Raw genomic sequence first — 24392 nt, 5'->3', positions numbered from 1 at the left:
GTCAAACGTGGTCATCAGTAATTACGCAATCTATGAGAAAGATGGGACACATTAGGGATAATTTTCTCAACATTCCTTGCGACAAACACTCTTGTTTTGGTAATGATCATGCACGTGAAACTCAAGTTAATATACAAAGTTACATAACGAGGAACAACAATGAGAAATACAGAAGTAGTATCTGTCCACGAGATTGCCTGGTGGTAAGTCACGATTATACATCTCGTCTGGGGCCGGGAAGACTCACCGACTATATCTACCACGTGTCAAAAGCCTCGTCAGTAATTACGCAACCCGTGAGATAACTCTCTTGTTCTGGTAATGATCATGCACGTGAAATTCAAGTTAATATACAAAGTTACATAACGAGGAACACCAATGAGAAAGACATAAGTAGTATCTGTCCACAAGATTGCCTATAAGTAGGTGACTTTTCTATTACATTCCCTTTGCTGCAACAGGGAAGAACATTTCAATTCCAGAAATTTAATAAATGAATAATTGGTTGGAGACTACGAATGGTTAAACCGGCAGAAAACAATTGTGCCCAAGAATCAACAGGAAGGAACCAATCACGAGTTCAGTTTTAATTTCGTTCTCCACAACTCTCCGATGACCTTCTTTGGTTGGGGATTATCCGGTCCTTTGTCTCGCTGTCCGGATGTAAAATACAACCACCCATTCCAGAAACCAACTAGTGTGGTTTTAACTCGAAATGGAAGTTTCCCAATAACTGACCACTTCTGCAATTATCGAAAATCAGAAGAGTAGAAACTAACATTAGAGCTTAAACCCTTAGGACATAAGGAGCACAGGGTAATACGCATCACAACAAATTAGAAAAATTGCTGAGATTTCGATAACAGAAGAAACTTATGACCCGTTATAGAAGCTATAGCTTGTTTGTAGAAATATGAAGCCTGCATTTATATCAATTACCACATACAAGCTACCATCCTATTTGCATAAGTTGAGCAACTAAAGGAAAAAGATGAGGTAGTTGAACACATTGTGGTACTATAATCTCCATATCAACAGTGACTACCTTGCTGTTTTAGTGGTTTTTTTGTTCATTTGTGTGGGTAAACAATTAAGCATATATATTGGTGTCGTAAAAGTATAATGAGGAGAACGGAAATACCAGTGTATTCAAGTTGAACTGGAATATTTCACCAACCAAAGTCATCTTCTTAGTTACAGGGTTCTTCTCAGTTGTGCCTCCAACGATAACAATAGAGTTGTTAACAACAGTCCAAGCGAATTCAATATGGGAATCTGGTTTAGGCATGGGAGGCAACTCTTTCCACTGCATTTCGTCATCCATCATGTAAACATCACTATATACAACCTGAAACAATCAGAAATAACAAAATGAAACTTATTTAAGAGGACAAGTCCAGATTTCTCCTTTGGTTGGGAGTTCTTGCCAAACTCATTCTATGTTTGGGTATGGCTCTGAAGCTTCTTGTAAGTAATTGAGTGGTTCCTTTGTAAATAGTGCATGATTCTAACTGGGCGAGTAAAATATGTGTTGGCATGTGTATTAAAAAGCCTAAAAGATCCGTAGTAGATCCTTTTCCATCTGAACAAATGATAATACATAAAAAAGGAATATCTGGTGCAACAAAACTCACTAATAACAAAAGAATAAAAAATATGTTAACATCTTACCTCATTCCTACGAGAGCACTTGAAAATAGGTGATCCGGGTTTGGCCATGAAATCACCCTCTTGACCACCGATAAGATAAAGACGATCATCAACAACTACACAAGCCCTACAAGAAAATACCAATGACAGAGAACGCTGGTGAATTTTAGTTGATGGGATATGCCATAGATAAAGCAAGATTGGCAAATAAAAGGTCACATTGTAGTGGGAGGGTTGGGCGAAGAGGTCTTAAATTTAAAAAATATGTCAGAAAGGACCACCCAAGGCAGCACAAATATTATTGAAAGGAATTACTCCACCAGTTTTCATATTTCACTTGCATTTACCATTTACCACTCCATGAGAGACAAATTTTGATACATTGGTAATTTGGTATCCAGTAACAACAAGCCCTTTCTGCCTCTATCTACTGACTCTAGGATTTCTGACCAGAGCTTTGAAAGTTAGCTCATTAAACATTCTAAGCAGGGATTATGTGTGATTGTCTTCATGTTATTGCCCTAGATGATCATTGTCATTGCTAAGTATCAGACACAATCTGGAATCGATTTACAAGTGTAAAAGAGGACCTATTAAATGACCAAGAGAATACTTGTACTAACAGATTGCCCAGAACTTTCAGTTATGGTTGTTGGTATATAAGTTCAAAAATTATGATTTAATATTATGTATTTTCAAGACAGTAAACAGACCTATGAGGTCCTCCCCGGGGAATAGGAATTTCAGTCCTCCATTCCTTTTCTAATACTTTCCCATCTTTTACAGCAAGACTCCAATGGTCCACTTCAGGTGTATATCGGTTCTCCCCACTACCACCCATTACATGTAGTCTACCTTTCCAAAGTTGAGTTGCTGGTGCATACCTGAAAAATTCTAAGTTAAAACCAAACAATCTAAGCATGAACTACAGAAGAAAAACTATGTATGAGTTACTTTTGAACTACAAAGACCTAGTAATGCAAATCTTAAACTACAAAGACCTAGTTCACAACAACAGTACAGAAGTTTTATCAGCTAGTAGAAACCATATATGGGCACTGAGGCGAGCACACTAATATAAGTATGAGTGTGGGTTTTTGCAGCACTACAAACCAATAGAATAAAAATCTAAAACCGCGTAAAGATTAACTTGGAGCTACCAGTTCTGATTACTAACTAACATTCAGCTGTAATAGTTTTACAAGAATAAGGTGGTGTTTAACAACAGAAACCACAAAAACAAACCTAGGAACTGGCAGAGGAGGCATGTCCCGCCACTGCTTTGTCTCAGTATCGAGCACAAACGTATGAGCTGTAGGCCCTCTGCACTGTGGCCCATACTGTCCTGTGACAATGTATATGTACCTTCCGTCGGTTACCATTCCTAGATGTGAATGTGCCATTTCTTTTGGCATATCAAATCTTTCTCCCCATTTGTTATCACTGAAATTGTACATATCAACATGCGAATGTACCTAAACAAAACAATAAACAGAAAAAGTTACAGCATTTTTCGAGTTTTGGACCTTCTGGTGAACAAGTGAATAAATAGCTAATCTACCCCAACAGCAGCAGTTGGTAATGGTAATCCCCAGTAGTTGAGATGAGGCTAATTCTCTGATGTCACCACTCAGCAAGCAGTTTGTGATTTTCCTTGCTTTTTTCGTTGGTAATAAACATTAAAATCTAATTTGAAATGGATATAGGGATAACATGCCCCTCTATAATAGGGAAAAAAAGCAGAGAATTACATAATGAACTTGCAACTATTTCAGACAGGCAACACAATCACGATGAATTAAACTACAATGCTTTGATCTAGGTTCCCGTAAAAGACACCACAGTTCTACTCAATATCAATTAAGTCAAAGTATGTCTCCCCCGTGACAAAAAAAAAAAAAAAAAAAAAACCTTTTTCACCCCATCTGATCTCACTTTTTCACTACAGGATTCCAAAAATTCAATGAACAACGATTCTCCAAAGAAGTTTTTTAATTTTGCTTAATCGCCACTCCTAGAAATCCCTAATCCACTTGCAAGACGACAATATTGTCCTACATCTTGAGATATCTATCAAATTTCTTTAGGTCTAATAAAATCCTTCTCGTTAAGCATATTGATGCAAAACATGGCCAGTTTCTACATGATTGCATGGTTTTATTTTCTATCTTTTAAGTTTTTATTTACCCTCACTTAATACAGTGTGAAGTATTCACATTAAGTACTTCTACATTATACTAATCAATCTTCACTTCTAAAAGTCACATAACCCATAAATAGCCATAAGTATTCTTTAATTTTAAACGTTATAACCAGAAAAGCATAAAAAGGTTATTTCATTAAGGGACTACAACAAGATCTCATGGAAACGTAAGAGCAATCTCTACAATAGTCAGTGGGGCAAAGTTAAGCTAAAATATTTCTTCTCAAGTATGAAAAGCTGGATGTAAAAAATATGTAACTGAGACTATTTGAATCTAAAAAAAAGGTCATAGCATGAACCACGTAGTAGAGATAGGATGAACAGTAAAAAAGAATTTAGTAGATGAGCAAAACAATGTTCTCACATAATCAATGGTACCATATCCAGCAAAAACGAAGAGAAGATTCTTTATCTGTATAGCAGCTCCATCCAAACGAGGTACGGGTGCCTCAGCCATACTTTCCCATTTTAATTCTGGTCCAGGCAAATCAGCAAAGGTTGCTGATAAAACTCTTCCAGGAGCAGTATCGTTTTTGTAATTGACGCTTCCCTGTAGGTAACATAAACAATGGTCAATATTCACAGCTGAAACAAGGATTGACTAATACTACAAGAGAGTAAAAGGGACAGTGTATTGTTTTCAAAGGAGTGGAAATTCACGATATATTCTCATAGCTTGTGTTGTTCCTACATTTTCAAGTGGTACCCGAAAAGCATTCCATTTCTCAAAAATCGAACAATACTGGTAAGAATTCACATCAAGCAGACAAAAATCCGCAACAATGAGAGTGAATGGGCTCATGGAAATCCACAGAAACACTAATCTTAATTTACAATTACCAATAACGACTTCAATAATCAAACAATTCTCACATCAAGTAAGAAAAGCACACTTACTCGCCATCTAAACAACTCCCAGACGAAAACATTCATGCAAACTAAGTAGCAACAATGTCAATGAGATTCAAATGAGAAACCAAACAAACTAAAAAGGCACACTTCCTCCCAAATCATACAAAACTAAGATCAAATTCACACGGAAAACCATATAGCAGCACGAAGAAGCATCAACAAAACAACCAAACAAAGAAAAGCAATCAACTTTACCGCATTTTCTCACAAGCCAAACAAAACCCAGATGAGAATTCACATAAAAAAAAATAAAATAAAAAAACAATAATTCAACAACTAGAAAGCAAACCCATTACCTTGGTGGGGGTTTCATGGCTAGTTTTCTTGGGGGAGGGGATGATAGTGGGTTTTGAGATATCGACAGGAGAAGCCCAATTGTCGGCAATGTCGTTATAAGAACGGATAAAGCGAGGAGAGGAAGCCCACAGGAAATCGGCAATCAGAGCAATCCCCAGCAGAGCGACGCATATCAACAGCAGCCGAGCCGATGTGTGCTTCGCGGAGGGCCTAACCATCTCATATCATATGGATTCGCAGTTTTAGGGAGGGAGGGAGGGGGGGAGAGAGAGAGAGAGAGAGTCACCGCTAACGGCGCCAACGGAGGAGGGTTAGAGCTACTACGCGTACCGACACAGTGATTATTGCAGTGAGGCTGGAGGTACTTTTACAATTATTGGTTTTCTCCAGGGTCAGAGAAAATTTACTTATTTTTATAGGACGTTAAAGTGAAGGTTTTTTTTAATATTTTTTTTATCACAAATAATTCTTAAAATTGATCAAATTCTTTACATTAATCTCTTAATTTGAAAATCGATTAATATCATACCTGAAATTCATTACCACACATCAATTTAAAATGTGTTGTCCAAATCCATCAAATTGTGTTGATTGACAAGTGGTGGATTGTTGCATTTGTTTACAGTCTTCTCTTTAATCCACTGTGTTTTAGGTCAAAATTCTCTTCGTTTCCGTAGTATCGTTCATGTAGTAAGTAGTACTATCGCTTTTAATAAAAAGAATGACTTTTTTAGTTTAAATACCATTTATAAGAAGAAAAAAAAACATCAATTTTAATTAAGTACCAATGGAAATGTCACCAAAATAAGTTTATAAATAGCAATATATTTCAAAAGGGGACTAGTGGATGAGAAATTTGAAAAGAAAAAAAAAAACAAAACAAAATTGAGACTTCAAATAGAATTATAGTCACCTTTTTTTTTTTTTTAATTTTAACAAACGATATTATCTACACGTGGGTCAAGCCTCACAATGAGTTAGCAATAATGTGATTCAAAATTTTCTTTGGCTAGAATTGACTCTAAAATCTATCACTTACAAGTAAAATACTCCTAGACCATAGTACTAAATGCATAGCCACCTTTTGAAATTTATGATAATTATTAAAAATATATATATATAAAATATAAGTACTAATATACCCCTGTTAAGTATATGCAAGGGAAATAGATCCTCTCCGGATCCCTTCCATCTAATCCACCAAGTTTGAGAATCTGGGCCATTGAAATTTGATTCAACGGCTACAGTTATTATAATTTTTAAAGTGGGCCCTTATTTGTAGTTGTTGGATCAAATTTCAATGGTCCGAATCTCTGAACTTAGTGGATTAAGAGGAAGGGATCCGAAGATGATCTCTTTCCATATGCAAGGATGCAATCATAATTGCTTGGGCAAACAGATATAATTAAAATTTGAAAATACACAGTAAAAACCCATGAAATTTTCGAGGTGGGATTCCGTACGTTGTCTTTTTCTTGAGAGTGAAAGGCATATTTATTGCCAACATAAAACGAAAGTTACAAGCCAGAACTTACAAAGCCAAGGCCCCAAACATAATATACAACAAAAAGGTGGGCCTTCCAGACAAAATAGTCGAAAGCCTAATCAAGAGATTAGGCCCAAAAACATAAACAGACCGAAAGAAACAGAAACCCTAGTCTTCCTCAATTTGACTGTGAAACTCAGATCTTAAAATCTCTAAAATCTAGGCAACCAGATTCACCAAATAAGAAAACCCTATTCGAATTCAATTGATTTTAAAAGAAACAACAGCAAAAATCATCGAGAGAGAAGACTCACAGAGAAGGGATTGACTACGTCTTCTTCTGCAAAAGGGTTAGTACCGTAACGACCAACCATGGGAGAGAGATTTGAGCGCCCAAAGAATCTTGGTTTTTTCTAGAAAACCTCGTTGTAAGGATGTATTAGTATTTTCATATTAAGTTTTGATTATAATTATCATACACTTAAAATAGTGGTTATAATTCTATATGAGGTTTAAATTTTAGTTTTTTTTTTTTTTTTTTTTTACAAATTTTCCCTAGCGGATCCAATTCTCTTTTCTTACTTTTCTTATTTCTAAGTTCTCGCACTCCTTATTTATTCCATTTTTGTTAAGTAAACATGCCCTTAGAACCTAACTACATATTTAAAGTCGCTTATTACTGCAGTCTAGTACTATTCTTCTTCACTTGTAATTAAAATGTTATAGATTTGATTCTTACTAAACACAAATTTGAACCAAATTATTAGGGAAATTGATATAAATTGGCCATTTTCGTAATCTTGGTAGCAAGAACAAATTGGCCACGCAAACTCCATGCACAAAAGTGAAATGACAAAAATACCCATACTTAAATTGTAAAAACTTAAATTGAGGCCCATTGCCACCCAACCTATATGACATTACAGTTGGTTACTGGGTACGAACCTGATGATTTTCGTATTTACGCATTTTGGTGTGCATTCCATGTGCCAAGTTGCGCCACCGCAACGTACCAATATGGATCCTCAAAGAAGGATGTGTATCTTTTGTCGATCATGATTCCCCTTCACACTAGCTCTCTTCAAGCCTTTGCATGCGATCTCTTTACCGCTCATTTGCGGGTTGTCAGTTTAATGAGACAGTCTTCCCGTCGTTAGGGGGAGATAAGAACGTCAACGTTCCTATAGAACGACGTAAATTTGCGTGGACATTGCCCATTATGTCTTATCTCGATCCTCATACCGCACAAGTGTTATAAGCAAGTGCGATGAATTCTAGCTTTCAGAATGTTTCCCTAGATGCATTCCTCTGATCTAGCTAAAGTGACGAGATCATATATTAGTTGCAAACATGCATGCAAGGATAGACGTACTTAACGGACGTCGAGTCAACATCCATGGAGGGTGTGTCGCCCCTGTTGGACGGTCTGGTACACCGGCGGATAGCCAATAAATCTGTCTTGACCTGGGGCACAACAGATCACTCAGTTCGTAGGATTCACTTCCCTAGAAGATGAAGACACGGCACAACAATGAATCCATACTTGATCGCTGTCTCAAATCATTTCCATCTCATGAGATTAATCCGGATTACTCCCAAGACTTGAAGTTCTTGGTCCAGTATACTAGTTTAGATGAGCTAAATGGAACTGAAATGAGATTACTATCGATGATGTTTTCACTTATATAGTAGCTATCGACATAAATGAAAAGCAACGATATCGAACCGTGTTCCGTTGATTAAGTGACAACATAGAACTGATTGGACAATTGTAATTACAATTTAGGTCAAATTCCTTACCAAAGTGTGTTTTGGACTTGTCGTTCCTACACTGCCCAAGGTAACCCTATTGTGTTACAAGTAGGAAAGGAAGCATTATGAGATGAATGAAATAGTGCAATATGATGCACGTTTTACGATGCAAGGTTTCTCTTAAACGTCCTGTGATTGATAGTAGCATTATGAAATGTGGTTAGTGTTTTCTCCATGGTGATATAGATACGACGATTTACATGTTAGTTCTTGAAGAATTACATGGACTGGTTCAAATAGTTCCAAAACCACAGAACACCCTCTTAACTTGTTTGAGGCGTTCACTTACAATCCGACGAATGTGGTATACTCATCTAAGTGATTATTTGATCAATCAGGGATATGAATTATGCCCTTGCATGTTAAACTATGAAGTCTTATTCCAAATTTCTAGAGTTACAGTTTATGTCGTTGCCATACATCTCACTAAGACTCCGGAAGAGTTTGAGAAAATTGCCTCGCACCTGAAGATGAAATTTGAGATGAAAGATTTTAGGAAAACTCGTTTATACCTTGACCTGAAGTTCCAGTGTTGTTCTAACGGTACCTTAGTCTACCAGTCTAACTACATCCTGAATGTGTCTCCTTTGAGTATACCTTTGATCGTTCATACGTTATATGCAAATGAGACCCTTGAAGAGGTTATAGAATCCGAAATTCCATGTATGAGTTCAACTTTGCGCTTTGTTGTACTTAGCTCATTGTATTTTGACATAACATCTCCTTCGCTATTGATCTTGGTAAAGATGCAGCACCGAGCATACACGCAACCACTGAATTAGTATTAAAGACGTACCCTGAAGGTACTACAAATTTGGGCAAATCAAATCCTGACATATCTCTAGCGGATCCGACTCCCTGATCCTTGACATGATGTTTGCCTTGTTTGTTATGCTGACGCTGGTTACTTATCAAACCCACACAAGGCAAAATCCTCAAATGGTTATGTCTTTAACGTTAGGGATATCGCAATATCTTAGAGGTCCACAATATGACCTTAGTTGCGAAATCTTCGAATCGTTCCAAGACTCACCTCACTTTACTATACCACAGGTGAGATATGGTTAGGAGTTCTTGTTGAGCACATTCGAAGTACTTTGTCACATCCAAGTCTTAGCTCTGTCGTAGCATGATATTATCCTTTTTGGGCCCTGGCCACGCCCTCACGGTTTTGTTTCTGGGAACTCACACGAGAACTTCCCAGTGGGTCACCCATCCTGGGAATGCTCTCGCTCGAACTTATTTAACTTCGGAGTTCTGATGGAACCTGAAGCCAATGAGTTTCCAAAACACCTCGTGCTATATGGAGGTGGGCATGTACATATAAGGCACATCACCCCTATTCATTGGTCGATATGGGATGTTACTATGTTTTCATCCATCGTTGAGTCTCAACAACGATCCATGAAGATTATGCCGTATGTATCAACCCAACTAAGCCATGATACATCAACGAAGTCAACACCAAGACATATTGCATCTACATCTACATCAGCAAAGCATTAGAAGATTGAAGTCACGCAGGCCCCAAACAGCCTTGCCGACCTCTACACGACGTCACTGCCGAAGTCAACCTTCTAGAAGCTTGTCTGAGGAATTGGTATGCCTAACTATTCATATGCAATGTTTGTAGTTCTCATTTGGAAGTTATGTCAAACTCATGGGGAGTATCCAGAAGTATACTCACTTGATCTTAATGTACTCTTTTTCCTACGATTAAAAGCATTTTTCCCACTGGGTTTTTGCTACCTAACTAGGTTTTAATGAGGCACCCATCCTGGGCTGATCATACCCTTGTGAGCTATTCTACTTGCGTCCAAAAGACGTATAATTTTGACTTGATGCAACTTCTCACTTTTCTTTTTAGACTATGGTTTTTATCCCACCTTGGGTTTTACTATAGCGAGGTTTTGTGAGTTTTACTTTTTATGCATTCTTCCGTTGATTTGAGACTCGCATTCGCTCATTGTGCCGATGACTTCATCAACTATACTTACTTCATCGATGAAGATCTGATGCGTCATTTACTTGAGTATTTACATGCTCAAGGGGGAGTGTTGCAGACTAATTAGATTAGGAATGTGATTGTATAAATCCTAGTAGATATGAGAATATCTCTTATATTCCTATTAGGAGTTAATTACCTATTAAAGAGTTGTAATCCTAAAAAGGTAAGAAATTAACATTTCCTACTACTATAAATAAAGGCACAATGGGGTGAAATAGAAGACACCCATAATTACACATCTCTCTCTTTCTCTCTACTATTGTCGCACATTTCTCTTTCTGACATTTATAATTGTTCAGTAAATTATGCCTATAACAATATATATATATATATATATATATATTATATAAAAAAGAATGATGGTAGAGAGATTATTTTTAGACAATACTTTATATATTATGTGATATGGCGGTTAATGATCATTATTTAAATCATTAGAAAAGAAGTCATTAATACTCACCGTGTTTTTATATCCTTCCCTGTTAAATGGGTTGCTCCGAGACAACAACCAGTCGCATTCGCTACCTGGCGTTATTCAGGCCTCGGTACACAACAGCCGCATTGGATCTAGCCATCGCTAATAAAGACGTTTGGACGTGCAGAAACGCACCCCACTGACCATTTAAAATCTCTGGTGGGTATGGTGCCTTTCCAATGTGCCCATGCCAATTGTTCTTAGCATGAAATTTTATCGTGTTCTTGTTGAAAATTTTGAGTAGAAATTTCATTGCCTCACATTGATCACTACTAAAAGATTACCTCACTTTATAAGACTTTGTCCCTTATAAAAAGTTATTGGAGTGATGGATCATGAAGAATAAAATTAGGCTCAAACCTTGGAGATGGACTTTGGGATGTATTAATTAATTGATAATTAATATATAATTAATATCAAAAGATATGCATTGGTATCTAAATATATAGATGTACGGCACAATGGTATCTAAATCCGGGCGGGTAAATATTACTGTAACCGTGCATCCAATGGATTAGGGGGCTGTTGGCAAGGCCGTTCTTGTTTTTGGTTTAGGAGTTTTGATGTTGGTACTGCCGGCTGACAACCCGCTTCAAACAGCGGCGCGTAACGTTTTATCGAATATGGCATCAGATGGTAGTGCGATGGGAGATGTTATTGGAGTTGTCCTATCCGTGGTGACTGACCAAGCTTTGTTAGGGCCCGTAATAGCCAGCATTGGCATATGTTTCCTTATCGGAGAAATCACCATCTGGTTGATTAATGAGATTTTTGCGTCCGGAGGCAGTGCCCTGTTGAGCACAACAGGGCATCGATGTTACGTTGCACAGTTGCCCGATGGCTCAGTTCTGGCATGCCAAATTGCGCATCAGCAATCTTAACCTACTCGCCTAACAACGAACCATTTAACCTACTAATGTTGTCGCCCTACTACAAAAATTGAACATCAAGTAACATCAAGCCAAATGCATTTCAAATTAACATCAAGCAATCCAGACCGCACCACATTTAAATAACAAAACTCAAATTACTATAATTATAGCAAATCTGATACACAATATGCACCAATTAGAGAGATTTTTTTCAAGTGCTGGCATTCAAGCAGAACTCGACCTGTAATGATACAAGCGTAGAAAATGATATATTTTTCTCTGTCCCAACGTAGAGTACCCACTTGAATATCGGGTGCTTGAAAAAATTTCTCCACCAATAGAACGGATTGAACTTTCTCGGGCTTGTTGAGATGGACAAACTAATTGTAAAAAGATGATATACAAACAACTCAATTCTTTCTTCTTTCTATTTCACATTCATTAAGTCAATCTGATTAAACATGTAAATTCCTTGCTTCATCAAAACCACCCCCATTACAAAGCTTTCAAACCCTAGAATAAAAACAATTAAAGGAAAATGAAACCTGGAAAAACTATACACCATGTTAAAAGAAATAAACACCGCCACCCCCGTCTTAATCTGTCACGGACACAACTTCTTCACTCCTAACATCATCGCCAACATCGATAACAACAATAATTAATAATAATAGAGGGAAAGAATATACTCCCGAAAGAGAAATACCTACAAGGGTAAGTCTGCAGTGTACTTTACTGCTAAACTGGGATGACATCATTCTTTGATGCATCATCACATCTCAACACAATACCCTCGAGGCTGGCTGGAAAGATACATTTGGCCCACTGGCATCCTGTCGTGATCGGCTCAGGTGGAGGAACAATCATCAGCACATTTTCATTTCTTTGGACGACTCCCATTACACTAACTGTGCTTCCTTCTTTAATGTACCTGCAATTACGACATTGCAGTTTAGTGCTACAACCACTTTAATTTGCATCTACCTAAAATCAAACTACTTGTATGGAAAGTAAACAAATCTCATTCACATTACTTATACAGTATCGGTAGTTGTCAGAGCACACAGTTAAGTTCCTATACTAACTCCAATTTATTTGTCCTAAATAAGCACCCGCCGAATTGGTAAGGCAGACGTATCAATCCAAACCATACTATTCGTTCATTAAAACATTTATGGGTGTGAAGACGGGGCAAGGTCTAAGTATTCATTCACTCAGATTTAGTACCGGGTTGGTTGGCTGGGTCAACTATCTTAAGGATAAACTTTAGGGCTGCATAGGAAAGACTGACTATAAAACAACTGCAGTACTTTTCAACCTAGAAAACCCAACCAAATCTGTACGGGCTTGTTTGGATGTGCTTTTAAAATTACTGAAAGCACTTTTAGAGAAAATATTTTTTGGTTCCAAAAGCACTTAAAGTGCTTTTCCAGAATTTACTTGTAGTTTTACTAAGAATTGGTTCGAAAAACATTTTCACCAAAAGCGTTTTCAGTCATTTCAAAAGCACATCCAAACGAGCTCGACGTTAGCCACCCAACTTCATGCTAATGCCTCCACTGAGAAAACCTAAAATCAGTAGAAAGCCCTACATCCCGGTTTACTTCCAGAGAACATGAACACTGGCTATTCAAAATTACAATATAAAATCCATAAAATGGGCATTTAAGTTTAACTCATCTATAAATATAGATTATGAGGGGAAATCTCATTGAACCTTACCATTATAGTAATTAAGAAAGAGCTTCAAGGTAAATTAATTGCATGATAATTAACACTAAAATTTACACCAAAGAATAATTGTATGATAGAAGCTATTACCCTTCTTTCAACCGCATCATGCGGTCATCACTTGAAAGATTCCTCTCTCCCAACCACCTAATAAACTCTGGGGACAACTCTTCATTTTCAGGATTCACATCAATGACAATCGAATCTTCAACATAAGGAGTCACCCTTGCCCCAGAACCAGTCTTAACCAATGCTCTTAACCCAGATTGGAAATCAGAGATGTAGAAATCTACCACACGCCTCTGTCAAATGATATAAACAGAAAATTTGAGTCATAAGTGTGAAATCTAAAGCAAAAGAATTTCCAAGCCTGGTAGACACAGAGGTCCCATGACATCACCATGGAATGGCTCCTAGAAACTAAGCATTCAACGCAAGAAGCCAAGTAAACCAGAAACATACATATCAACAAAATTCAAATAGCAGCACTTAGAGGATTGACAATTTAGTATTGTACACTGTTTGTCAACCTCTAAAACACATTAAAAACTGTCACAATTTCACCTGCATGCAAACTTAGCCAACCTCAGACTCTTAAATCATTTGAAAGTTAATGAAAAAAAAAAAGGAAATCAGTTAGCTAATTTGAAAACCCCAAGTCCCCAACCCAATAAAAAAGGAAAGAAAAAGCAGAAAGAGAAAGACCGCTTTATCCATCAAATATTAAGCTAAGTTTCAGTTACTCACTTCTATGGACCTGAGCCCCCAAGTAAATCGACGATGTGTAGGGTTGGCAGCTTTTGAATCCCATCCTCGATACTCATATAAACTGGTAGATGTATACACACATCTAGGAATTTTTTCAAAGGACGACTCAAGAGGCAGATTGCCACAAGTGACCACCTTCAGAAACAGAACCAGATAAGAATTGTAAAAAAAATACTGATTTGCATATACAGTACAATAACCAAGCTCAATCCAAAGAAAAAACACACAAACCCAACTCATTTGTATTGGAACCTAGAAGATAATATTGTACAGAAATAGAATTTCCAGCAATTAAATGCCCCAGTGTATCTCCATCTCGCCCTCCTTCAGAGTTCTTAATAAAATTTATAGGCCACACTTTCAAATCCATCAAACTTACCCCTGAGACCTTCACAAATTGCCCATTCTTTGCAGTCCTCAGCTCAGAATCAGAATAACTAGCAATATAACCTATAATAGCTCGTCTTCCCCAATAGGTATTCCATGTGAATAGTGTAGCAACTGCACCGAAAAGGATCACAACCACGATGAGGAGAATTGCATTGTGGACTGCGCCTAGAATAAAACCACCAGCTATGAACCCCATCACAAAAAGAAGAATCAAAGACCACATAATTAACTTTGGGAAGTTCTTCCTAAATGAAAACTCGTCATCTTGGCTGAGAGTAGTAATGGCCTGATTGTGACCAATGGAGGAACCGTGTACTTTCATTGAACCCATTGACTCCAAAGGACCAGATACCTTACGAGGAGCACCAGAAGAGTTTAGTGGGCCGGAAGAAATGGGCCCAGATGTAATGAGACCTGTTGCAGGGAGAACAGGAGGAAGAGGTCCAGAGTTTGGCCGGCCAGTTGGTGTTGCCCCACCAGATTGTGGACCAGACGACTTCTTTAGAGGTTCCCCATGCTTATTCAGTGGTCCAGAATTTGACTTCTTTAAGGAAGCAGAACCGGGCATGCCTCCAGATGATATGGGACCTGATGTGGTATAGCCTGCACGAGCTGCAGAATTAGGGATTGGTCCTGAATGTGAAGCAGCACCTCCAAAAGATCCAGTCCTTGAAGGAGCACCAGTTATAGGTCCAGATTTTCTAGACTTAGAGCCATCTGTAGGGATATCAAACATCTTCCCTAGTTCTCCCGACTTCTTGATATCTCCACCAGTATAGGGCACGGCAACTGAGCTCATAGTTGGAGTCCTTTCCTTTGGTTGCTCTGGCCGGCCTGAAACGTAAAGGCCATTGCTGAGTTGATGAGAATTGAATCTGGAACCCATCTAGCTCCTTGAAAGATCCCACGAGATATTACACAATAAACTCAACTAGCAGACGAGCAGTTCAGTGATGTGATCCTCCTAGGGGAAAAAGGGCACCGCAAAAGTTAAAATCATCACTTATTGATTATCTAAAAACCAAATAGTAACCCACAGCCACACACAATATAGTAACACAAATGAATTGCAGAATGGAAAGGAACAAGGAGTAAATGGAGAAAATAAAGGTTATATAGGTACTAACAAATAAAGAAGAGTCACAAAAGAATTAGATTACGAAGCCGTCTCAGATCTCCAGTAAAGGCTGTAAAGCTAAAACATTTTTGAACATTTATATACTTCATTCATATGTCATGGAAAAGTTATCACAAAACACGTCTAATTTATACACCACCAATGAAATAGTCATCACCCATGCAATGTTTCTTCATCTATATATACCACAACAACCTATAGTTACTCCTATAAAATAATAGAACTAAATATACAAGTGGAGTTTCAGAGAATATTAAAGAACTATCTTATTGAGTATAATCCTTATAATGTGGTTATGATTTGTGCCACTTATGAAACCAATCCTGTGTGTAGGAACGCTCATGCGCATGCATAACATCTTGTTTATGATAATCAAGAAAGTAAAGACAAAGCCAGAAGCAACAAATTGATTCACTGTAGTTTAGTTGAGTTTGAGTGGAGAGTATTATATACGTAGATTCATATAAGAATCCATGGTCCATAAATCATACGCACATTCAACTTTATACAATGAAAGCAGTATATCAATTGAAATGCCATCCTAACTCAAATGAACAATACCACGGACAAAATGAATTAATTTCAGGAACTGTAAGAAAAGCATTTCAAAAAAATAAGCATGTTTTAGAAGGTCAGAAGTAATACTTGGATAATTAGGAGAAAGTATCTGAAATTCAGAATCTTCCATTTTTAGAAAGATGCAAAAACTAAATTTCACCTCAAATCCGATTAACAAAGCAAGCCCACATCAATATTTTGCCCTTAAATCAAAGACACGAAAAAGATCTACATAAAAAGTGCAGATTTCAAGTGCTGCACAGTTCAATGGGGGGTTTTAGCAATACCAAAATTCCAATGCAACAAAAAGGAAAGTTCAAGCATGTCCTTTCCAATTCCTCTCCCCACACTTTCTCAACAACCAAACAAAACTCAAAAGAAACACAAACCAACCCAGATTTCAGGGAAGGTTAATAGCCAGCATAACCATTCCAAAAATGGAAAAAATCTTCAAAATGGCACAATCTTCAAGCACCACCCACCCAAATGTCCAATCTTTCAGCCCAAATCAACAAAATAAAGCATACCCAGATCACCATTTCGAGCAAAAACTAAGAAAATCGAAAGATCTAACATAACAAGTAGAGATTGACTCTGAAATCTCAGTCAGATAGTAGCTGACAAAAGAGAAAAAATTCATACGGGCAAGGGCCAAATGGCAACTAAGTAAAAGTTATGCATACACATACCTGAAGGAGAAGCATGGAGAGCTGAAATCTGGAGAATTGAAGACATAATGGCTTCACTGACAAGGACAAAGAGCACCCAGAAAGGAAAAACCTCAGACTTTCTCTCTCTCTCTCCAAAATCTCTTTTGGGGTTTCTGTTTGTTTCTCACTAGCTAGAGAGAGAGAGCGTGAAGAGATAGTTAGAGAGAGAGAGAGAGGAGCAAGCAACAACTGTGTGCGCTTGTCTCGTCCGGCCAAAAACCTCCGAACCCAAAGAAATTGCGATTGCTTAGTACTAAGGTGTACACGAATTTTATACACCAAGTATTATATATAGCTCACTCTTACAGTGTATACACTGTCGATCTCTATTTTCCAATTAAAGGGGAACCTGTACAAAGTATATGAAATGTCTGATATGCCCCTAATTTTGTGGGGATAATTTTTTTGGAATTGGAAGTTCTATTCACGCCCCAATTTTTAGCTTTTACACTCTTTTTTTTTTTTTTTAATTAATCTTCTTTAATTTATTGAATTCATAGTCAAAAATTAAGAAAGTGTATAACGAGTAAAAATGCATGTGTAGATAACTGGTTAGTGTGTAGATAACGAGTAAAAATACTACTTTCGAGTATTTTGTACCTTTTGGTTGTTACAATAGTTATGTACAGTACTGGTTTGTGGTCACAGTCACAAGGTAGGATCTTTTTTATTTATTTTATCCCAAGGTTTAATCTTTGTCTTATTTTTGTTTAAATTATTTGTTAATTTTGTTTAAAAAATAAAGATTTTCCTTAAAAAAAAATAAAGATTTAATTTCTGAAGGAGGAAAATATGTAGAGTTGTGAGGGGCATAAAAGAGGTTGTACCTCACGGATATGTTGTTGGGTTTCGCCATCATCCCTAATGTCCCTTCAAAATTCCCATAATAACCTATTTAATATTTGTAAATTTCTAAAGATGATAAGTACGAATGATTCATTAAATGAGTACACGCAAAGTTAGTTAAGATAAGCTTGTTAGCAACATTTCGCTTGCTAGACAGTACGATTTGTTCTGTTGCCAAATGATAAATGCGTACGTATATTATGATAAGATGTTAAAGTGATAGTCGGGTAACATAACTTGTCATATAAGCCTCACAAAATATGTGGAGAAACGATCAAATGCACGCATGCTGCATGTGGCGTGAAGGTGTTTTCCTTGTGGAGACACCTTCTGAAGTGGTAAGTAAACCGCTTAAACTCTTTCAGGGTCGAACTTAATTATTAATGACGTAAAAGTTAATGCATGGAAAGATCGTTAGGAATTTTCTTGCTTTTAGACCATCTCTAACTCTTGAGGATAAAGCTTAAAATTTTAAGCTATAAGATTTTAAGCGATAACTCAGAAACTGTTTTTCTCCTCCAACCTTTATGACTTAAAGTATAAGCTTTAAAACCTCCAAAATCATCTCCAACCATTGGGCTAAAATAAGCCATGGGGAGCAAATATATCTTTGGGTTAGATTCCCTCAGGATTTAAGTATGTATTAAATTATTCTTGACCCACCAAACTACTATATTTCAAACTTTTTTTTGTTTTGCTACTTATAATTTAACAGCTGTGATCAAATGAGATCAAATTTAATGGTGAAAAAAAAAAGATATGATTGCCCAAAATTAAATCTAACATCTAAAATAATTTAAGCAAATTATTTTAATCAAATATTTTTAGATTAAAATGTTTTTAGAAATTTAAATATTTTTAGATTAAAATGTTCATAAAAATAAATTAGTATAATCTACATAAATTTTATTATAAAAAAGTTACTGAAAAAAAAAGGCTAAAATCAATATTTAATATCTCGGGCTAAAATTTTAAGCTCTAAGGTTTCGATGAGAAAAGCAGTTTCTGGGTTATAGCTTAAAATTGTTTTGGCTTAAAATTTTAAGTTTTATCACCAAGGATTGGAGATGGTCTTGTAAATGGAAAACTCTCAAACTTTTCAAGTGTCTGTTTGGAAATTTCTAGAGAAGCACGTTTCATTGCGAAGCACTTAGATTTTCTAAAGAAATTTTAAACGTAATTCATATAAAATCACTTCTAAAATATGAGCATAGAATTTTTAGGAAAACTAATGAAAAAGGTTTGAAAATTTTGATTTTTAACGATAAGGACAAAATAAAAGGTAAAGTAAATATACAAGGATTGACTTTTTAGTGTAAAAATGTAATTTTTCATTAAAATAAACAGTACCGCAGGTTTTTCGTTAAAACTTCCTAGATTTTTTCTTAAGAAGTAGTACGAAACCAGCCCAAGCATTCGTACAATGATTTGGGATTAGGTAAAATAGGGAAAAGGGCATGATGAATGATGAACTGAGCAGGTTGCCTCGTCCTTCTCAAGAGAAATTGGTCGCTGTCCGGCTACAATGCTACATTCCACTCAGGGGTACAGGTTTTATGTAGGATATAATTGTTCTACTATATACAAGATCTAAACTGTTAATTTCTCGGATCATTTAGTAGTACGTACCATGAAAAAACAATCGAAAATAGTGAAAACCATGCAGAGCTGTGAGAGAGACGAAAGCAAATTTGAGAGGGGCAAACGGATGAACAAAAACAAAAAATGAACCGATGAATTATGTAACACTTTCCTTTATAACAAAGTCTCCTCACACTTGTAAAATCCCCACTACAAGAAGCCACACCATTACAGAAACTTTCAAACCCTACGAAAAACAATGGATAAGAAATTTTCTAAAATCTATACACAAGGAGAGAAAAAATCACGTCGTCTTAAACCATCAAGCTCGTCACTGTTTATCACTACACCACCGCCACTGCCGCCACCCCCATCAATTTTGACACCGGGAACAAAATATTTCTCAAAAGACCAACAATACCCGAAAAGTTTCATGGAGCACACAAACAACTAAACAGGTATGACATCGTTTTTCGAGGAGTCTTCACATCTCAAAACAACCCCCTCAAGGCTAGCTGGAAAAATACAATTGCTCCATTGGCATCCAGTCGTCAGTGGCTCGGGTGGAGGGACGATCATAAGAACATTGTCATTTTTATGGACAACTCCCATCACACTTACCGTGCTACCTTCCTTGATGTACCTACAAAACGAACATCACTTGGAGTTATGCAAGACTGACTCGGAGTAAACTGATTCATGCATTTCTTACAAATAATTACGAGCGCCTACAATGGATTAAGTGATAAGTTTTTACCCTTCTTTCAATCGCATTGTACGGTCATCACTTGAAAGATTCCTCTCTGCCAACCACCTGAGAACCTCCGGAGACATGTCTTTGTTTTCTGGGATAACGTCAATAACGACGGACTCATCAACGTAAGGAGTAACTCTTGCTCCATAGCCGGTCTTAACTAGTGCTCTCAAACCAGACTGGAAATCAGAGATGTAGAAGTCCACTACGCGGCTCTGTCAAGCAACATAGACAAATGTACACTTCAGAATTTAAGATCCTTAAACTCAGAAAAGCAACACCATCACTTCATGCACATCGGCCCTCCAGTTGTCAACTGGGGCATTTATGTGATACGGAAATCCTTTTTTTGAGAAAGAAAAATGATTAGCAGAAGAAGCTTTGTAGACATAAAGCGGTAACTAAGATGTCTAGTGTACGCATCACAAAGGCAATCAACCACTTCACCGACACGCAAATCTTTTGTAATTTTTTCCTTCTTTCTTATTTGTGAAAAGAAAAAGGTCCCTGATTTGAGGATAAAAAAGAATATAACATTCTCTTTGCAATTGTTCTACTTAAAAACAGAAAAAATGTACAATTTCATTCGTAAAAGGCACTGAATTGAGAATTAAGAGATACGTAGAATATGAGCCTACGAGGAAACATATTACAAGGCTAATAAAGTTACAAGGCCTTTAAGCATTAACATGAAGTTATGAACACAACTTTTAAGCAATATATACAAAATAACAATTCTCATGAGAAAAAGTACGATGTGCAAAGGACATACTAATTGTAGTCGTTAATGCCAAGGACATACTAATTGTAGTCGTTAATGCCAAGGACATACTAATTGTGTGTGCTATGTCTTTTGTTGTCCAGTCGTTAATGCCATATACATGCCATTAAACTCTCAAGAAGTGCCTGACCATAACTTCAAGAAACATGTGAATAACTACGAGAAGTCTAAATGCATATAACTAGAATCAGATACATGTTGCGGAGTATTCATAAGTTACATATCCATATTCAAAAGTGGGTAGGTTCTCCAATAGAATTATCCGTGCTGCATAATATTCCACAGGATTCAGTTACTGACCTCTGATGATCTAAGTCCCCATGTAAATCGACGATGTGTAGGGTTTGCTGGTTTGGAACCCCATCCTCGGTACTCATACAAACTCGTAGATGTGTAAACACATCTAGGAACTCTCCTGAAGGATGACTCAAGGGGCACATTACCACAGGTAACCACCTTCAAGAATTATGAAAAACATAACATCAAAATTTCGGCATGCTAGTTATGCAGAAAAAGATACACGATGACAGATGATAAACCACTTAGCAACAAGTACCATCCAGGATATGTTCACAGTTGCATCATCCATATATGCATTTGAATGTCAAAGTAGGAAATTTTCAAGATTGCAGGGCTTATTTACACACTTTAAAATATTAAAAAAGTCCAACCTGTTTCTGTACTTTATCAAGACTCATTTCCCACTTTTATGTAAACAGATTAACTCATCTGTTCTTCCGTTCTCAGCATTGCAGTTCTCAGTAAAAGATGTCATCTCTCCAATTCATGTCAGTGGAGAAACAATGATGGGTGATTATTGTGCAAAGTGCAACTTTATAACATGAATCAAAGTAAAAGAAGAACAGACATACGCACATAGTGAGAAACAACTTAGTGATGGTATTTGAGATCTAAGGCAAGGAAGAAAAGTACCAGCTAGAATCATAATATCAATTGGAATATAAGCCAACAAGAGGAGATAGAAATATAAGATATTTTATCAGACTTGGCTATGCTACATACCCCAGAGACTTTCACGTATTGCCCATTTTTAGCAGTTCTGAGCTCAGCATCAGGATACCTAGAAATATAATTTACAATAGCATTTCTTCCCCAACAAGTATTCCATGTGAACAAAGCAGCAACAGCAGCGAAAAGAATTCCCACAACAGCAAGGAGTATGGCATTGTGGACGGCTCCAAGAATAAAACCACCAGCTATGAACCCCATCACAAATATCAGTACCACAGACCACAATATTGTCTTTGGGAAGTTCTTTCTGAAAGAAAACTCATCTTGGCCAAGAGTAGTCACTGCTGGATTGTGAGCAACTGAGGAACTTTGTAATTTCATTGATGCCATAGACTCTAAAGGTCCAGATACCTTTCTAGGTGCTCCTGAGGAATTTAGAGGACCTGAAGAAATGGGACCAGATGTGATAAGACCTGTTGTGGGAAGAACAGGTGGAATATGGCCAGAGTTTTGACGTGTCACTCCACCAGATTGAGGGCCAGAAGACTTCTTCAATGGTTCACCATGCTTGTTGAGCGGCCCAGAATTAGTCTTCTTTACTGAAGCAGAACCTGGCATGCCTCCAGATGATACAGGACCTGATGTGGTATAGCTCGCTCGAGCTGCAGCATTAGGCATGATAGGACCTGAATGTGAAGCCGCACCTCCAAATGATCCAGTCCTTGAAGGAGCACTGGTCAATTGTCCGGATTTCCTAGACTTGGACCCATCCATAGGGATATCAAACATTTTCCCCAGTTCTCCTGACTTCTTGATGTCACCTCCAGTATAGGGCATGGCCATTGAACCCATCGTAGGGGGCCTTTCTTTTGGCTGCTCAGGCCTGCCTGATACATAGAGACCATTGCTGAGCTGATGAGATGGGAATCTGGAACCCATCAAGCTTCTTTCAGGGGCACAGAATCAAGGCACGAGAATGGATGACCAAGAGATACTCAAAGTCCTACTGTGAGAGAGAAAGAGAGGCAATCAGGTCTTGTTCATATAATCCTTAACCAGCATGAAAACTTGAGACAATCAAGAAATAAAAGTTAAAGGTATAATGGTTATGATCTAATCAACCACACCACAATACAGCAAGAAAAGAAAGCAATCTTGATATAACATCTAAACCTTCACGGCATTACTGAATTGCGAAAACGAACATCCAAGATCAATTGCGAAAATGAACATCCAAGGTCAAGTCTTGAGAGCAACATTTTGTTCTGGGTGGCACAAAGTTTCTTAATTTTTGGGCAAAATGCTTAAACTACAATAGAATTGCAAGTACAACAAATCATTTACTAATTACAAAGATTCCAGTCAGAAATCTGTCATCTTTCGAACGAATTTCATGGATGAAAGATCTGAAGCAAAAAGAAGGAATAGCCGAATTCTGGCTCTTTCTGGATCTCAGATATTATTGATAGGCAGCAAAACAAAAACTCCCAAAAACATCTTAAATGGCTTTGCTCCCATAAGCTTTCTGTCATCTCTTTTAACAAGAACTGACAAAACCCAGCATTCAAAGGTTGTTTCCTTTCCACATTTTCCCATCAACCAATCAGAGTACAGAAAAAAGGAACTAAATTGATGACAGATATTCAATAAAGCAAGAAAAACAACACAAAATCCTCCAGTTTAAGCATGCTCCAGCAAAAACCATGACATTCCCATATAAAAATAAATATAAATAAATAAAAGGAACAACTTTCACAGCCCAAATCAGAGAAACAAAGCATACCCAGATCACCATTTTGAACTACAACCATGGAAATGTGGAAGATCTACACAAATTAGCAAAATTAGGATATGGGTTCTTCAGAGCAGATTGGTGACAATGGGGGAGGGGCAAAATGGGAAGAAAAATGGGGGTAAAGAGTAAGAGCAATACCTGAAGAGGAAGAAGAAGCAGAAGATTTGGTTGCTGAAATGGATCAAACACAGTGGTTGAAATGGTAATAATAGTAATAATGATTCTGCTGGTGAGAGTGAGATCCCATCTCTGGAGCAGTCACAGTCTGTTTCTCTCTCTCTGAAATGCTTTGTTTCTCTCTCTCCCCTAAAAAAAGTCTCTCTCTTTCTCACTCTTCAAAGAGCCGCAACAACTGGTAGGTTGTCTCATCCGGCAAAAACCACCAAACTGAGTAAATGACTTTGGATAAACAAACATATTGTTTCAAAATTACCTCAAAAGTCACCTTCCACCTCACACCCTCTCCCTATTTCACTCTCTCTTTTGTATTTGTCCCTTTTTCTTCATTTTCTTTGGGGTTTATTTATTTCTGCAGCTTTTTTTCCGCCTAATTTATATTCAATTAGTATTCTTTAATATCATGAGTTTTGAACGGTCACTAGTATTTTTTTTTTAACATAAGATAAGTACCTACCATCCTTGAGAAATACAGT

The 24392-nt window shown here is 37.2% G+C and overlaps 3 protein-coding genes across 6 annotated transcripts; all 3 read right to left on the bottom strand.

The window, feature by feature from the left end:
• Window positions 1-339: 339 nt before the first annotated feature.
• LOC103926806 (kelch repeat-containing protein At3g27220) lies at window positions 340-5429 on the bottom strand. 2 transcript variants are annotated; one of them, XM_009335682.3, is made up of 7 exons: window positions 5062-5419; window positions 4218-4403; window positions 2896-3125; window positions 2364-2534; window positions 1672-1777; window positions 1142-1348; window positions 340-743 (listed from the first exon to the last, which is right to left on the bottom strand). In XM_009335682.3, the coding sequence occupies exons 1-7, from the start codon at window positions 5278-5280 to the stop codon at window positions 573-575; spliced, it is 1290 nt and encodes a 429-aa protein (XP_009333957.2). In that variant the 5' UTR covers window positions 5281-5419; the 3' UTR covers window positions 340-572. The 2 variants fall into 2 exon arrangements, with proteins under 2 accessions (XP_009333957.2, XP_048428461.1); XM_048572504.1 differs by lacking the exons at window positions 340-743; window positions 1142-1348 and adding an exon at window positions 1355-1511 and having other exon boundaries at window positions 5062-5429.
• A 6686-nt stretch (window positions 5430-12115) lies between these two features.
• Window positions 12116-17285, bottom strand: LOC125471780 (uncharacterized membrane protein At1g16860-like). 2 transcript variants are annotated; one of them, XM_048572532.1, is made up of 5 exons: window positions 16990-17285; window positions 14594-15585; window positions 14194-14349; window positions 13537-13748; window positions 12116-12646 (listed from the first exon to the last, which is right to left on the bottom strand). In XM_048572532.1, the coding sequence occupies exons 2-5, from the start codon at window positions 15488-15490 to the stop codon at window positions 12454-12456; spliced, it is 1458 nt and encodes a 485-aa protein (XP_048428489.1). In that variant the 5' UTR covers window positions 15491-15585; window positions 16990-17285; the 3' UTR covers window positions 12116-12453. The 2 variants fall into 2 exon arrangements, with proteins under 2 accessions (XP_048428489.1, XP_048428488.1); XM_048572531.1 differs by having other exon boundaries at window positions 14594-15568.
• A 2280-nt stretch (window positions 17286-19565) lies between these two features.
• On the bottom strand, window positions 19566-24156 carry LOC103937167 (uncharacterized membrane protein At1g16860). Of its 2 annotated transcripts, XM_048572528.1 has the most exons (6): window positions 23878-24156; window positions 23728-23770; window positions 21996-22950; window positions 21273-21428; window positions 20195-20406; window positions 19566-20080 (listed from the first exon to the last, which is right to left on the bottom strand). In XM_048572528.1, exons 3-6 carry the CDS (start codon window positions 22881-22883, stop codon window positions 19888-19890), a joined length of 1449 nt encoding a protein of 482 aa, XP_048428485.1. In that variant the 5' UTR covers window positions 22884-22950; window positions 23728-23770; window positions 23878-24156; the 3' UTR covers window positions 19566-19887. The 2 variants fall into 2 exon arrangements, with proteins under 2 accessions (XP_048428485.1, XP_048428486.1); XM_048572529.1 differs by lacking the exon at window positions 23728-23770.
• Between the last annotated feature and the right edge of the window lie 236 nt (window positions 24157-24392).

The sequence above is a fragment of a genome, unplaced genomic scaffold (genome assembly GCF_019419815.1).
Source record: "Pyrus x bretschneideri cultivar Hongxiangsu unplaced genomic scaffold, Pyrus_bretschneideri_v1 Contig61, whole genome shotgun sequence".
Taxonomy (NCBI): Eukaryota; Viridiplantae; Streptophyta; class Magnoliopsida; order Rosales; family Rosaceae; genus Pyrus; species Pyrus x bretschneideri.
This window is presented reverse-complemented; position numbering and strand designations above follow the sequence as displayed.

Excerpts from the sequence above, each read along its gene's own strand:
- LOC103937167 (XM_048572528.1), bottom strand. The coding sequence starts at position 22,883 with ATGGGTTCCAGATTCCCATCTCATCAGCTCAGCAATGGTCTCTATGTA. Across the intron at positions 21,429-21,995 it reads AATACGTGAAAGTCTCTGGG|GTGGTTACCTGTGGTAATGT; the intron begins GTATGTAGCATA and ends TAATTCTTGAAG. Across the intron at positions 20,081-20,194 it reads ACAATGCGATTGAAAGAAGG|GTACATCAAGGAAGGTAGCA; the intron begins GTAAAAACTTAT and ends TTCGTTTTGTAG.
- LOC125471780 (XM_048572532.1), bottom strand. The coding sequence starts at position 15,490 with ATGGGTTCCAGATTCAATTCTCATCAACTCAGCAATGGCCTTTACGTT. Across the intron at positions 14,350-14,593 it reads AATTTGTGAAGGTCTCAGGG|GTGGTCACTTGTGGCAATCT; the intron begins GTAAGTTTGATG and ends CTGTTTCTGAAG. Across the intron at positions 13,749-14,193 it reads GGGGGCTCAGGTCCATAGAA|AGGCGTGTGGTAGATTTCTA; the intron begins GTGAGTAACTGA and ends ATCATTTGACAG.
- LOC103926806 (XM_009335682.3), bottom strand. The coding sequence starts at position 5,280 with ATGGTTAGGCCCTCCGCGAAGCACACATCGGCTCGGCTGCTGTTGATA. Across the intron at positions 1,349-1,671 it reads AGTGCTCTCGTAGGAATGAG|GTTGTATATAGTGATGTTTA; the intron begins GTAAGATGTTAA and ends TGATTGTTTCAG. Across the intron at positions 744-1,141 it reads AGTTCAACTTGAATACACTG|AAGTGGTCAGTTATTGGGAA; the intron begins GTATTTCCGTTC and ends CGATAATTGCAG.